This window comes from Chaetura pelagica, unplaced genomic scaffold, assembly GCF_000747805.2.
Source record: "Chaetura pelagica isolate M959 unplaced genomic scaffold, ChaPel_1.0 scaffold153, whole genome shotgun sequence".
Taxonomy (NCBI): domain Eukaryota; kingdom Metazoa; phylum Chordata; class Aves; order Apodiformes; family Apodidae; genus Chaetura; species Chaetura pelagica.
The window spans coordinates 2274472-2291267 of record NW_009952707.1 but is presented as its reverse complement, the minus strand read 5'-3'; the positions used below and the strand labels follow the sequence as shown (position 1 = coordinate 2291267).

The window sequence follows — 16796 nt, the reverse complement described above, 5'->3', positions numbered from 1 at the left end:
CCCATATAATCTGTTCTCACTTTAAAAAAAAACCAAAAAGAATCTACTGAGTTTACTTTCTAGTATATCTGCTTTAATACCATTCCATAGATCTCAACAAGATCCAGCACCTGCTGTTCAAGCTTACTTACTTGTTGCTTGCTGGTCCAGTAGATAAAACATCAGACTGAAGCTTGGGAAAAAATCCAAGCTCGTATTTCCCCTGTCCAATTTTCATGTCCAGCAAGTGTGGATGGACTGCAGTGTGATCTATTTTTGCTAGTCTTAATTCAATAGATTTCTCTGAAAGAGTAAGAAATTTATTGTTTTAAAAGATGTCTTAATCAGGCATGTATCTATATAATCACACATCCTTAACTAAATGCAGATCCCAAATTTAAGAGAGGAAATGGAAGTTTCTGACTGACCCCAAAAGGTTCACTGCTAGCACAAGAGACTACTAGATATGAACAAACTGACACCGAAAGGAGAAAAATGTTTCTCTTCTTAAACTCAAACATTTTTTCACACAAAGCATGCAGGAAAACAGTTGAGTTGAATATAACTTTACATTAATTTCATCTCACATCTCAGCCTCGTATGCAACGTTTAATTTCCAATTCAGCTTTACACCTCAGCTTTGTTGCCTTTTTTTTTTTTGAGGTTTCAAAGCATTAATTGCTGCTTAACTTTAACCTAATGTCTACAACAAGCAGCACTAACTAGTCGTATTTTAAGTTTCAAGAAAGTGGTTTATTTCTCTTACCAGCCTCATCAATGGTTGTACACTTTTGATACATAGATGTGCGCAGAGTTGGTGTCCTAACATTTAGCAGCCTAATTTTATCCACTCTAGAATCAAATACTCTCAAAACAGGATCTTTATCATCATCATCATGGCACATAATCTTATTGTCAATAAAAGATGCAAACATTTGGGTCTCCAGGAATCTTGAGAGGAAAGGCAAGTAAGGTTCAGGCTGGTCTGACAAGAAAGATGCCTAATAGACAAAAGAGATAACAGTGTTTGGGAGTCTGCAGAGATACATCCACCAAAAGTGCCAAATTATCTAGTCAAGGATGCATTAGAGTGCTTTGGTGCCACTTAAACACACTCATTCTATCTCTGAAATAGGCTATGTAGTTTCATTACAATCACCTACTACAGTCATTAGTGTGAGGGTGGCAAGACACTGGAAGAGGCTGCCCAGGGAAGTTGTGGATGATCCATCCCTGGGAATGTTCAAGGCCAGGTTGGATGGGGCTCTGAACAACCTGATCTAATGGGAGGTGCCCTGCCCATGCATGGGGGTAGGAACTAGATGATCTTTACGTCCCTTCCAACTCAAACCATTCTATGATTCTATGATATCACAGGAATCATTAAACTGCAATTTTGGCATTTCTTCAGTTTTCTAAAAATTTCAACAGAATCCCAGCAAACTACAACAGTAGCACAGGTGTGGATAGTATGTCATTCTGTCTGGGCTCAAAACCAATGAAGCTGATGAGAACCTTCTCATACAATTTGATTTGATGAGCGCTTCAGCAGGCACCACTACAACATAATCTTCACCCACATGAACCATCCGGCTGACAAATACCTGAATTTCAGTAAAGAAGACAAATGTAAAATTTGAAGAACTGGGTCTTGTGTATCCCTAGCTCTTTTCTAGGGAAACATCTGGTACACACGTACCCAAGTGTTGTGTCGAGTCATGGCTTTATCCAGTAACATAGTCAGCAATTCCTCTGCTTATTAAAAAAATAATAATAATTTTCACTAGTAATATTTAACCTTAATGTAGAGGTTAGCCACTTAGTGAGTTTTTCTACAGTATCCTCAGAAGAATAACTTAATCTTTTAAGTGTGTGTATGTATATATTTTTCCACATAACATACAAGATGTGACTTTTTTTGGGAACACTGAAATTTAAGGAAGAAATTACAATTTTGACAGTAGTGTTGTCCATTTTATGGCCCAAAGAACAAAGGTCTTAGGTTTGAATACTGCTTTACTTTTCACATTGACATACCTTCTTACTACAACTTACTTTATCAAAGTTTTGCATCTGTTCCCTGTTTGTAAACCAAGATTCCTTGTCCTGACTGGGTTGAATGACAAATACTTCATAATCTGCAAACATTTGTGTAAAGCGGTTGGCAAAAACTTCTCGGATTTGAATGTTCAGCTGGTAGATTTTGAATTCTTCTTCTTCACACTGAATTTTAAGATCCTTCTTGCTACTGGTCTCCTCTCGCACCTCCAACTGAGAAAAAAGTAAAGGAACACACAAAAAAGTTGTATTCTTGCTCTACCAGGCATTCTAGGTATAAATACCTTAATCTGCCATTCAGCTGCTACTCCTCATAAACATGTGAATAACAAAAAAAAATTACTTGCAGTTTCAAGCACTGTAACAGCAACATCAAAAAATCTAGAAAGAAACCTCTGTCCAGAAAAGCTTTAATTTAAATAATAAACCATAATCTACTTTAGTACTGGTTGCACTTGATATGCATTGGATTAAAACAGGACAGATAACAGCAATATCCATGCCCATGTGTTCCATATACTTAATTTACTTTCCTTTACCCTTTAATCACCTGCATAGGCTTTTTAGGGTTTTTACTACCCCTGCATATTAGTCAAACACGTATTTCTGTCTGGTGTAATACAAGTCCAGGTTTAGTACTGTTACAGTTCAATACACACCAGCCTTTCAAGCAAAGACAGAAACACACAGCAAAAAGCAGCTGTGCATGCCAGTTTCCTTTAACCTAATGCACAATTCATCACTACACAGCCCAGAGTAATCTTTGATTAAATAAAATGCTTTTTCAGTTAGCACATGGCCTAAAATTTATAAAAACAGCAATATGAGATTCAAATATTCAATTCATATTAGTTTTGATAGGAACTGAGTACCTAAAAACCCCAACAATCAAAGCCACAAGCATTCATGCACTATTCTGAATACATATTTGATATCCCCACCTATTTTAATTATAATAAGAGGCACCACCACACATAATTAGACATAAAATCTAGAACTTGCAACATCTGGACCATGATGCAGTTGCTACAGCTCTTCCATCCTTCTTAAAGGACCTTGGTTACAGCAGGTAAGGCCAAGGCCAGCTATAAGTAACATTCTCCAGCCAAGCTTTCTGCAACACAGAGCTCTGCTATTCAGCCATTACTTCTACCTGTATCCCATAAGTAGCACTTGGCACCTATGCATTATCTATTAACTGGGTATTTGTTATTGAACAGATTTTTTAAAATTAAGCATTTGAGAAAATGTTGACAGTTACAACCTATGTACTCCTATCATCACAAAAAAGGCTAGTAAAATGGGACTTTAACTACTATTGAAGAGTGTAGATAAGGCCTAAATGTGCAAAAACCTACAAGACATGTAAAAAGACCTGTACTTCTCCTATCACTTCCTAACCCACTCAGCAAAAGAACAAAAGCTTCTTGCCAATTTTCCCTTGAACAAGAAAAAATGTAAAAGAAACATCTAAGAACAACACAGCTCATTCAACCATCTAACCTCGCCTAGGAACCAAACACTTCTTGTAATCCCTCTGGAGCTCCCTCCCCACAAAGTGGCCCTCCTCCCCAGCCTACTGCAGGTCACACGATTTCTGTCTCTGTTTGGCCCTGCCTTTAGACCAAGTCACAGCCACATGATTAGGAATGAGACTCAGGAATAAAGAGCCAGTCAAGGTAATTTATACAAGCATAAAATAAAACCTTTGCAGAGAACATCTTCATTCCATTCTACAAAGGCTAAAAAAACCTCACAATAGTCTTTCAGATAATCCCTTGTCTGCAAAGTAAAACAACTTTTCTTCCCCAATTCTAATCACCAAAAAAAATCCAACCAGGGACACCATGGGCTGTGCAATCACACACCAATGCACTTTGCAATATCAACCAGAAAAAAGCCATCTCAGTATTCTTATAGCAAGCATATTATATATACAAGTATTCTATACACAATGAGAAAGACAGATACTTATAGAAACCAATATTGGATTCCAACTTCAGGATTATCTGGGTGTCAGTTTTAGACATATGTACCATAAGAAAGTGGTGTAAATTTAGAATAAATTGTAAAATCAAGAATAAACAAGATGTAATTTTACAATATATTATATTGGTTAAAAAAAACAAGCTTGGGGGACAGCCAATGGTTTCCTAGATGTTATGGGAATAAATCCCACTTCCCCTCTCCCCAGTCTTGCCCTTGTCTCTACAGATGTATACAAGGTTAGTGAACATGTTAACATAAAGAACTTTCTAGTTAAAAGAGACAAATGGAGTCTTTGGACCATGACTTCAGACTACTTGCTGCTCCAGGTCAAGAGAGAGTGCAGGTAATTTTGTATCTTACCTTTTCTAGACTCACACCTGTTCTTTTAACAAGTGCTTGGAGTCTTGCTATAGTCTCATTTTCCTTTAGCAGCTCATAGGAGTTCAAAGGTGATCCTGCTATGTTCCCATTTCTTTTATCAGAAACCAGGTCACATGTTCTGAGGCTCTTCATCTTGGAGGCACTTTCACTGCAGTGAAGGTTTCCCTCAGGTGGAATTCCAAAAGCCATTAGTATCTCTGAAATTTCCTGGATGAACTCAAGTTTATTTGGGAACTGGGGCAAGTCTTCTGGCAGCTCGATGAAATGGTTGTCTACATCCACAAAGCACAGGTTAGCCTGGGATTTAATTTAGAACAGGATACCATTACAACATCACTAAGTACAAGGGTCACATTTTATTAATCCTTGAGATTTATGCTTATTAAAAGATTCAAAGACATTTGCATTTGTTTGGTTACTTTGTAAAATAGGTTTGCCCCAATCATAACTGAACTGGTTGGTTGGCTTTGAAGAAAGCAGCACAAGGCCAACATTTCCAGGTCTTTCAAGGACATATTTGCTACTTACTTGTTTACTAGGTACAAAAGAGATTGTAGAATGTATTAGGCACAGATGTGCACAACTTTTTTCACACAAATACAGACAGATTTTAACTACAGGATATTTGCAACACTACTTCATAAACATGCATTTGAAAGCAGGTGACTGCCTGCTGCTCAAGAGTATCAGTTCACTTCTCTAAGAGACTTGGTGAATTCCATTCCAAAAGGTGTACTGATATTACAGAAGCTGCAATGAAGCTGAGAACCTGAAAACTAAGGCGATTCCTTGGATGAGTTTAGAAATCTGTTTCTGAGGGGAAAAATAAATCCAACTAGTTTGAATTATGTTTTCTTGTTCCATTCTTTGTCTCATTTGACCTCAAAAAAGATCAAGGGAGGGGTGGGGGGGCAGAGGGGAGGGAAGAAGAAAAAACACTTCTGTGGCTTCAAGGGCAACATCAAAAGAAGCTACACATCTTAGAAGGATTTAACTCACTCTGTATTTGGTGGGGGGGGGGGGTTCCCATTTTGGTTCTGAAATGCAAAATCTCTAACAAGTGGTTTTCTAACATGACATTATTGCATACATCACAGCAAGAACCCCATTCATGTGTGAAATCTGCTTGGAAAGTATACAGAAGAAACTTTGCTTTTTTTTGTAGAAGTATTACAGTTTTTCTTCACTACAGAATTAACATGGACTGTCACTTAGCCTTCCCTATAAAATATCTCTTCACTCAGATTATGGGGTACTACCAGCCTATGTTCATGACATTATTCCAAGAAACATGCCTGGACTCAGCTTTCACTACAGCTTTGCAGCAAAAATATGTATCAAGTCATGAGAACTAACAGATCTCCAGTTATTTCTTATGGTTCAGTTAGTGCAGAAGGACAGAAGCACTCTCACAATTTAATAGGACACAAAGAATGGGAAGAGATTAACCTCACACTGAAGGAATGATGTATGATCCCAGAAATCAGAGCAATGTACACAAGCAGTGAAGCACCAGTAAGAACAAAGTAGTTCCAGTACAATTTTGCTGTGGAACTGATCATAGGTAGACTAGGATAACCTGTGCCTGATGAAATCCCTTCATTTAAATAAACTGGTGTAAAAACATACATTTAATATTTGTGAAAGATTTAGCTTTCTTGGCATTTCTACAGAACACAGATTGTCAGTTCTACTTAAAATGCAGACATCTGTTGTGTTTGACTTCTTGAACTTCAACATTAACATTTTTTAAAAGCCTGTAATTCTTAAAGTAGAACTCCACTGGACATATTACACTAGATTTGTACCTAACTTGGCAAGAAAAAGTCCTATTTATACCCTCCACAATATTACCCAAAGTTGCAAAGGTAAGTAGAAGAATTCCAGTTCTCAATTTCCTGATGTTTTAGTATTTGAATACTGTTATTTATTTCTTCTGCTCAAAGGAATGCATCTAAAATAGTTGAGGAGCTCTTTTATGGATCCTCTACTGTAAATTAAATCACAAACTTAATTAGGAGTTGCAAAAGAATCCACAGTCAATAAATAGAACCAAGACCTTGATTCTGAAACAGCTTCTTGCACACCCTCAAAAAGTTTTAATTTTATAAATAGAGCAAGTATCATTGTTTAGGTTTCCCCAGTACCAGCACTGCTCAAACACAGCAGGTGTGTGCCTACCTAGCAAGGCAGCTCCAGTGGCAGGCTAGGGATGCACACAGTGCCTCTGCTTCTCCTTCAAAGAAACATTCAGCACAAAGGGACAGTATGTACACAAGAAGTTTCATAATTCAAGTAAGCACCTGAATTTAGGAACTTCAAGATCCCCACTATACACATGGTTCTGTGATGATTAGAAGTCCAGTCAGATAGTATTTATCAGGAACATAGTAAGCACTTCAAGACATGAGAGAAATAAAGCCTTGAGACTAGGCACAATGTCTGCCAGTTGGTGCCAAGGGAAGAACAAAAATCATTTAATCTATCACAAGCTGTCTGAGAAATGCCAAAAGAGACTTATTAAGGAACTCTTCCAGTAGTTTCATTGTATTTCTTTCTTCTAAAACTCTCTATGTCATTCAATTTTCCTGCTTTTTTGGATCATCTTAACACAGAAGCTGCAGAAGATATCACTCTTGGTTAAGCTTGGCTGTAGCTAAAAAGTGCTTGGCCAAAAAGTAACCAAATGTTAACCTTACCATTGTAGAGATTCCAGTCTCCACACTGAAAATAAACTCTTCATCGATAAAGAAAAAGCCACATTTAATGCTTGTTAAAATTCCTTGTAAGTATCTAGGCACATCTGGCTAATTCTTCTAACAGTTAAAGATAGTTTCAGGACAGTCTCTCTTTAAGAGCAATACACATAGTTTAAACACTCTAAGTCACTAACAAGGATTGCTTATCATGAAACTTACTATTAACATTTCTCAGAATTTGGCCTACATAAAAGCATTTAAACAAAAAGAAATACGTTAGTGTGTAGCAATATGGTAGAGAGTGTAAAAAGTTTTTTTGGGGGGACACTCTACACTTACTCAGTATCTGGTTAATAATCCTATATCAAGAGGGCTCTCTAGAGCAGCACAAGCCAAGGAGATTCTGTAGATGGCTTTAGCTTCTCTCAACTTAGGGAGGCTAAGGACATCCCTCAAGAGCTGCATAGGCACTTCTTAAAAGGCCATATTCCTCAGGGAACAGAAATGGCAAAGACACCTCAACTCAAAAGCCCTTTGAGAAGTTCTAAACCAGAGATTTCTGTAAAAACAAAATCTCAAGTAAATAAACTCAGTAACAGACACATAAACAGTAGGTCTCACAACGCTGCAACACTACAGGTCAAGCAGAAAGGAATACCAGTAAGCACAGAAGGGTCCACACCTTCAATTTATTTTAAGAAGCAAGATAAATTGGTTGGTTGTTGTTTTGTTTTTTTCATGAAATCATGGCCATCCAAAGCATTTTGCATGCCAGGAACTGTGAAAGTACACAAAATAGAAAAACAAAGGCATTCTTCAACTAAAAGTTTTCTTTTGTTTCTGGAGACAGCAGAGTTGAATGAGCTGTGAGTAGATGAAAGCCCCACAGGTAATCCTCTATGGATATATTTATCACCATTTTTCATACACAAAATTAAAATGATATAAAAGACAAGATACTTAGCAACATGTGAAAGTAGATATACAATTGAAAGGGCATCCTTAAGTTAGTTGCTTGGTATTTCAGATCTCTAGAACAGCCAAATATTATTTTAGTTATTGCTGAGGTATTTGTTTTCTGACCAAAAAAACACCCTTCAAATAGTTACAGGCCACTTCAATGGCAGATTGTTACAAGAGAGGACACTCAACTCAATCACACAATAAAATTATTCTCCTGAGATGCTACACCTCAAGCTGTGCCAGTGGAGGTTTAGACTAAACATTAGGAAGAACTTTTTCACTGAAAGTGTTGGCAGACATTGGAACATGCTGCCCAGGGAGGTGGTTGAGTCACCATCCCTGGATGGGTTTAAAAGTTTTCTAGATGTGGCTCTTTGGGATATAGCTTAGAGCTGGACTTGGTAGAGTAGGGTTAATGGTTGGACTCGATCTTGAAGGTCTTTTCCAACCTAAGTGATTCTGTGATTCTGTTTTCACATGCCCTGAGACACACAGATTGAAACACAGATTTGATTTAAGGCTTCTGCTGGAATACAGCATGGAAAAACTAAAACTTGTTAATCTACAACCTATCTACAGCATTTCCACAGCATTTATCACTTTTGTGCATTAAGCCCCAACCTCCAAAAAAATCACCCACTCCACTTAACCCACACAAAACAGATATACAAATTTATACAAACATGGCTGGCTTGTGGAAAATATGTTACAGTGGTCCTAAACTCTAAAGGACGTTCCTGTGTCATTCCTGTAAGCAAATAGTGACCTTTTGTATTTATTCTCAACATTACTGTTCTTTATTTCAATCCAAAATTTGTGACTGAGAAAAACTTGCAGCTGCAGCTTTCAGAAACATAAATTTAAGTCCTCAAGTGGCTGTTTAATACTGAAGTAGAGGAAAATATAAAACTGAAGTCTGTCAATAAATTTGCAGGATCACATGAGTAGATCACCTGAGAATGCATACAGAGCAGTGATTATATTTCAAAATAATTATCTTGGTCAGTCTGGTCTAAATGTGTTGCCATGAAGAAGAAAAAAGGCTTTTCAAGAAATCTTTCTTATCTTCTAAAACAACATACAAAAATAAAACCTCCCAGCATTAGTTATGTTTTAGCACTGAATAACATCTTTTAAATGGTTGAAATAAAAATTCTGAGAATACCTATCTTATATTAGCAGAGATTTTTAGCTTTTGTGATCTTTCAGCTTTTCTAAAAGTTAAAGTTATTGCCCAAGACCCTTGAGACGTCTCCATTAAAAGCAAGGGTTTTAATGATATTACATCTGATTGATTTACCTAGAGTTAGAAGACTCAGTGTTGATTACTTTCACTCATAATAATTCAAATTTCCACCATAATCCTGCATTACAGAGTGGCAAGATGCACATGCAAATCCAGTAGCATGAAATGGCCCAGATTAACTTGCTTGTTAAAAATATATTGCCATAGCACTGCAAAAGTTTCTTTAAAAGGAAACTCCAAGACACATAAAAAACTACAATTTTACTTTAGTATTTGCTGGGTTTATGATCTGCAAGAAAACTAGTTTAACCACTTTTTGATCAACTTTACTGATAAACAAACCACATTTTTGCCAACATCATCTGAAACAGCCACATGCTCTTCCCTTCCCCTTTGATTTTTGCAGCACAGTATTCTAGCACCACTTCTCCCATGCCCTTTCTTTCTCTTCTGGGTTCCTTACAAGCCTCTGATGCAGCTACCAGTGAAACCACAAGGACGCTTACACATATAGAAAGAGCCCTCAGCAAAGCAGCAATTCATACAAGAACAAGCTTAACATTAGGTGCCCTGTATATCAGTAACATGTATAGAAAACTCAACCCTACAGTAAATCCTGAGTCTTTTCTACAGTTTTACTGGGACACAGTCAGGTCTTCAAGTCCTCGGTGAACTTTAATGAATTCTCCATCACATAGAAGCCTACAGTAACACCAAAGCATTCATGCTATGCTACATAACAATACACAATGCCCTTCAACTGAAAAGCATTAACTAGATTTTCCGTCTAAGCTCATTTTTTTTGGACCTTGTCTAAATTAGGTATTGCTTTAACAGCAACTGTAAACAGATTAGCAACAGAGATGCAGTTCATGTGGTTTCAAGATAAAGGAAAAAAAATGTTCGCAGAACTCAGAATAAACTAGAACATAGAACAGCTCTTTATACACTCTGTTGAAGTGAGGAAAATTCTGCTACTTGCTACATCTGTGAATCACAAGTCTAGAGGCAGGACTTGGAAGTTAAGCTCCTTGTATTACCCTGACAATTTCATAAAGTATCATACACTTTCCAAACTTCAGAGACAGCAATGTTAAATAATACCACTTCTGTTACTGATGATAACTTTCTCTTTATTGAACTACAACTAGTAGACTCTACATGCCCTCTTCTACTGTTCTACAACACTTTTTATGCATATTCCTTGTCAGTTTCTAGGTCAAGAACAATGTGTAGAGCTTCTTTGGCCCTTTAAATGAAAGGTATCTGAAAGCCTAATCATAAAGCAAAGTAGTTTTGAGAGGAACCTGTAATCAGCAGTTCTAAATATATTAAAGCTGACTGATTAAGATATTAGTGTGATACTGGTCAATAGTTACATTTAGTGAAACCAGCATGCACTTTAAATTCTGCTTTACACTTTGAAATGGTACATTTGCTACTTTTTGCAAAAGCAGGTTCTTTTTTTTTCTTTTTTGAAAGTAAACCCTCTGTAATGAAAATCTCAACAATAACGAGTTCCTGTTCTTCCCAGTCTATTTTGCTTCTATTTTGGATAAGCAAATCTACTGCATATCCATTGTAGTCCAACACGTATTAAGTCCCTCTCTCTGCCATGGCTACACTCGCAGCCTGCAGCACTAAGGACTTCAAAAGTTTGCAAGGAACCTTACTCAGCAGTGAATACCAAGGGGATTTCTCAGACTAAGATGTACTCATCACGTATAGAGCTTTAAAAGCTCACTCGTTGAACAAGAGCAAAGCTGAAGCTTCAGAAGAACAAGTTTAAGTCCTGCAGAAAGTTCCATCACATGGGCACATTGCTGCTGCTATCAGTCCTCTGTGTATTCCTCTCCCTGCCTCCTAGACAATTCTTATCTCTGTAAAGTACTACCAAAAATCTACTCCAACACCTTCATAAAATGCTACCTGTAAAACAAAATGTAAACTGAGGTGCCAGATTACTCTTTAAATATTATTTTTATTTCATTTTTAACATCTAAAAATAACTCAACTACCTTACTTTAAACCTCCACACTCAGCTGATAAAGATCTTCAAAACAATTTGCCTTTTACATAATTTAAATATCTATTTTAAATTAAAATGTTTATTTATTTGGAAGTATTAAAGTGACTTGAAAGTGAGGAAATTCTTTACAAATGGGGGACAGTCTTTCAGAAGATTGTTGTAACAGTGAAAACATTTGTGGTGCATATTAACGTGCCTATTCACACATGCATTTTACTTCACCAGGTATCCTTTCTAAAAAGCATACTAACCTTATTAATTAGGCCTGCCACTACACAAAGTTTTGTGAAAATGCAGTAAACCAAGGCAATAGGTTGTTTTCATGGCAAGAACGTATATTACTCTGTTACTAATTATGCCAGTGCAAAAAAAAAAGATGGAGAAAAGAAATAAATCAAGGTACTAAATATTTTAATTTCCATAGAAAAAAAACCCACACCATTTGAAGAGAAATTTTCCTTTGAACTTGCAAGGAAAAACAAATTAAAACTATCAACATATGGATTTGAGAAAAAGAGCAATGTTGGCATGGTGACCAGACTGGAGGTTCACAAAAATATCTTGTCTTTAATTTCAGGCAGCTTTTTTAAGAAGTTTTTTTTGTGTCAAGCTATGTTGCAGAACTGTCTGATAATGTAAATTAAAAAAACACCACCACAAAACCATCTGACTGCCACACTTCTGCTTTCCCAGTAATACAAACTATAGTAGAAGAAAACAGGCAACCACAGAAAACAGCAGATTAAAGAACTCCACCAGTGTCCAGAAGCAAGGTGCTTCCCGTGGTTTACCCAGCCCCTCCCCTACAAAGTGGCACCTCTGAGTAAGCAGACTTTAGAGCTGTGTTGTTCTGCAAGCACTTGCTTCCCTCAGAGCTACCTGATAGAGGTGTGCAGCTTCTTGACAAGAGCCAGCCAGATCATACTGTAACGCTCAACCTGTTTATGTATACAAGAGCAACTAAACCATTCAATGGTGCTTGATGAGAGGAGTCATTCCCATGACTGATGGAACTGCCTCAGGAGCTAGCCAGACACTAGCCAACCCAAATGCTTCCCATGGGTGGTTACTGGCTCCTGCAGACATTCCCTTTACTGCCTCAGGTAGTGCTCAACCACTCTTGCTCCCCTGACCCACACAACCAGCTTTTAAACTCTCTCTTGGACCACCCCGAGAAAGAATATTCATGAACAGTGGGATAAAGTAAATAAAAACTACCTTTAAGCAGTTTGAATGTAGCCCCAGCCCCATGTACGAGCTGCATGCCCTTTACAGTTTCCTTCTCCCTTATACACCGGGTGGTGTTAACAGAGCCACACTAGAAGGCAGGACTTCCTGAGCACTATTCCAGCTTGCACCAGTTTGCTCACACTGATGCTGACATTTCACTGCAGACTGAAGTATGCATTCTAGAAGAAAACTTGAAAGAGTTCTGGTGCAGACACCTGAAAAGCTGGGTCCATGTAAGCCAACCCCAACTCAGAAATGCAGTGCATGGAAACCCAGCCTAATCCCCAGCAGCCAGGAAACAACCCAAGCAGAGCACAGTGCTCAATATGATCAAGATTTGCTCACTCAGCACCATGCAGAAGCAGCTGTATGGCCTTTTGGCCACAGTTGGTGAATTCACACTGTACTTTCTTGCATTTTCTAGCACTACAATTCTAAGTTTTGCAGAACTAAAATGTTCTTTCTGTAACCCTGCAGCATCAATAGCTGTACAATTACATTTTTATTTGTGGGGGCTTATATATCTATTTCACCAGGGATTTTTGAGCACCAAAAAAAAAAGAGCTATCCCAAATTAGACCCAGCAAGAACTTCACAAATGGCTATTACAGCTAGCACTAGTGTCTTGGCTCATTTCTCATTCCCCTCATAGTCACATACAATATTTAATCATCAAGACGAGTTCCTCTCACCTCTTGAGGAAGTTCCAACTTAGACCTGTCATCCAGCCCATTAGAGTGCAAGCCCATGAGGTAAGGGACAGGAGCATCTAGAAAATGAAGGAGGGATGCTGGAAGGATAGGAACATACACATGCTGCCACTGAAATGGAAACATTAGTGCTGTGATGGTCTCTGCCACAGTCATCAGTCTCTGATAATCTGGAAAAGATCAAGAAAAAATATATTTCTTTCAAAAACATTTTTTAAGTAATTAATTCTAAGTTAAAGAAATGAGTTTGTTTTAAACCACAAAACCCAGTACTTAGCTGAGCAGCATCTTAAGGAAAGCCCAGACTTGTACACTCAAGTACATTTTGCTGAAACAACAAAGAGAGCTCAACACAAAGTAGGTCATTCTGCAAGTCATACGGAAACAAGCTAACTGAATCTTAGTGTGCATTACGTTACCCTCCACTACCTATACCAGAGTTAACCAGAACACCAGTTTGAGTATGGAATGAGTGTTGTAATCAGCTAAGAAACACAAAGGAAATAATTCCTTTGTGCTTATGCCTTTTTATGGAGGCTTTTGGATGAAACCCAAGCATTTGGTATCTCTCAGATAAACATTTTTAAAAGTGTTTAAATCTCTGTAATGCATGCTGCATAGTGGCCAACCCAACAGTGTGACTGAAATGACTGTGTGGAAAATAAAGATGATCAGCTTTGTTTATCCTTTGGATAAGGTTGGACTCAGTGATCTTTAAAGGTCTATTCCAACCAAAGCAATTCTATGATTTGCAATGTATAACTGAAGCCTCAGTTCACTGTAAAAACAATGCATCTCCTCCTAGAATTTAACTGCAGTGCTAAATGCACCTGTGCAACATGCATACCAAAAGATCTTCTTCTCCACCAGCTGGTAGCTAAAACAGTTAACACTGCAGTATGCTGGGCCAAAAGCTGACCCTCCTCTTTAAGGCTACAAAACCATCTTTAATGGTTTTTGATATCTATGCACCAGAATGGAGGAGGCAACATCAGATGAACTCAGAGCGTGTGGTCTAACAAAACTGCTGAAACATTCAGAACGCATTTGAGCTGCCAGGCTGGAAAGAGTATAAAACAAGCTTGTAAGACTACAACAATTTCTACCTTCAAAATGCGTGTCTTCTAACCCACTCATAAAACTAGACACTGTGAAACTGGAAAAGATACTTGAATGCACAGGTTCAGGTGCTGAGGTTTCTGAAGCTATTTGTCCACCATTGCAAACAAAAACTTCAAAAAGAACATTTGCTCTAAACAAACACCCTGGAGATAATATAAGCTTAATTGTGCACTTCCTAAGGTTATGGCTTTAATTCTCTTAGCCATCTTCCACTCAGACTTCAGACAGCTTAAGACAGAGGGTCAAGAAATCCAGTTCCTGACATTCATTATTAATTTTATTTGAAGTCAAAGTTGCAGAATTTTGGGTCTACAACCCAAGAGGAACTCAGCACAAGTTCTGCTACCATGAGTTATAATTCTGCAATTTAAGATTTTTATTTTTCTTTTCAGATCAAGCTCTGCTGGTTGTAAAGGTTACTGCACAGAACTTTTTGTCACTGCCTCAACGGTAGATCTACTGTGACTGAAGAAGCCTTTCACCAAGATGAGATAGAGTAACTTAAACAGCTTGAAGTTTTCACCAAAAGCTTGCTTGGACTGAAACATGTTAGGGAACAACCAAAGAACACCATCAGCAGCACTGCCCCATTCCACCAGGACACCCGTTACTTCCTGCACAGTTACTCATTTTTGCAGCTCTAATCACAGCCTGACTACAAAGAAGTGATGAAACAATTACAAGCTTTAGGAAGAAGAAGAATCCATTCCATACCCTATTTTCTTCAGCTTTAAAAGGAACTTTAAATGTAGCCATAGATGTACAAACATTCCAGCTGGTTCATATTCAGCCTATTTATTTGAAGGCGCAAGTCTCAAAACAGCAATAGTATTTTCCTACTATACAAAACCCCCCATCTAATTCTGCATGCTAATTTAAATTCAACTTCTTTCTCTGTCATTAAGCTAACTTCAGTATTAGCCTTTCAAATTAATTGCAATAACAACAAAAAATCAGAATTTCTATCCATTTCATCTATTTCTATTAGCAGCCACCTCCTGCAACCAAGTTACCTGCAAATAGAACTCACTGATCCTGGATATCCACATGGCTTAAGCCATTCCCAACTGTTTCGCTTGCACACAGCCTGCCAGTTACAACTACATTCTGCAGGCTTTATGCATGTCAGGAGCTGTTGGCAAAAGGCAAGGACAAAGGCAAAAAGCCTGCAAACATAAGAAAATAAATGTTTTCTTCAGTGCTACCTATCTTGAGAGGGTATGAAGGTTTTTTGGTTTTAATAAAGAAGAAAGCAGCACACTTCTAGTAACAAAGCATGACGTAAGATTTAAAAATACTAACAAAGAGAAGTCTATCAAGTGCCCATGGAAATTCTCTGACTTGCCAAAATTGAAATCATTACACAATCACATTCTGGAATATTGTTTCCTTCTAATCTTTTTACTTCATGGATCAAAATTAAATACTATTGTATTTCTCAAGTAATTTCCATTCCACATGCAACTCCCATACTGCTGCTCGAAGGCAGAGAGTTGCCCATACAGTGAAGGGCCATTACTACATAGTTTGGAGATCTTCAGAAAGTATATGGATAAATCAGAAAGATGGACTACTTGCCAGGATTAAGCTTCTCTTTAAGGAGAGCAGAAGTGGAAACCATCATAAACACAGTCCCTATGGATAGGTAGTATGCAGTGCAGCGGAGGCACCAGAATAAAGCATTGCCTGGAGAGTTCCCTTCAGCCACGCCTGTTCATAGCAGAAGGTCTGGTGTAAAAGAAACATTTATCAAAAATTTTCCTGAGCACAGCCATCCAGTATGTCAGACTCCTTAGAAAAAACATTGTTTTTTAATTGGGCCTTTTACTTCAAAAAACCTTTAACGGCAGTAAAAGAAAAGCAGTTAACTCTGGTGAGCAGAAGCAGTGGGTCAAAGTACTTCCTATCTGTGTTCACTTCTGTGTCTGACAGGCTGATTAAGGACACCTGCAACAAACAAAGTTTCCTAAATCTCTGGAGGCATAAGAAACTATCCCATGAAAGTGATAAGAGCTCCACAACATGGAACTAATACTGGGGGTAGGAGGGGAAACAACAAAAAACACCACACCAAAAACACAAACACCCACTATTTTAAATTTCCAGAGAGAACATTCTTTTAAGCAATGGAAAGAAAGATAGGGAGAAGTGATTCAAAAGCAAAGCAGAAAAAAATCCCAAAACTTTATTTGTACTTAAAAATGGCAGCAGCCAGCAAGTACTCAGAAAATAAAAATCACTCAAGATCATAGTCTGTGGCAGTGATGCATTATCATTCTCCTTTTATTGTTTTCAGCTCTTAAGAAAATCCTCTCCAAGCAGATTTCACAGCTGTCTTAACTCAGTGCACACTTTCAGAAGAGCTCTAGGTGCTCTACGGAGATAAGGAA

The 16796-nt window shown here is 37.8% G+C and overlaps 1 protein-coding gene across 1 annotated transcript in view; it reads right to left on the bottom strand.

Moving 5' to 3' along the window:
* DENND5A (DENN/MADD domain containing 5A) overlaps positions 1–16796 on the bottom strand; it is a 47981-nt gene that overhangs the window by 23683 nt on the left and 7502 nt on the right. The window contains exons 5-10 of the mRNA XM_009994271.1: positions 13267–13454; positions 4387–4704; positions 4341–4343; positions 2035–2250; positions 746–980; positions 132–282 (exon numbers count right to left, since the gene is read on the bottom strand). Coding sequence (XP_009992573.1) covers positions 132–282; positions 746–980; positions 2035–2250; positions 4341–4343; positions 4387–4704; positions 13267–13454 — 1111 coding nt within the window. The remainder of the gene's footprint in view (positions 1–131; positions 283–745; positions 981–2034; positions 2251–4340; positions 4344–4386; positions 4705–13266; positions 13455–16796) is intronic.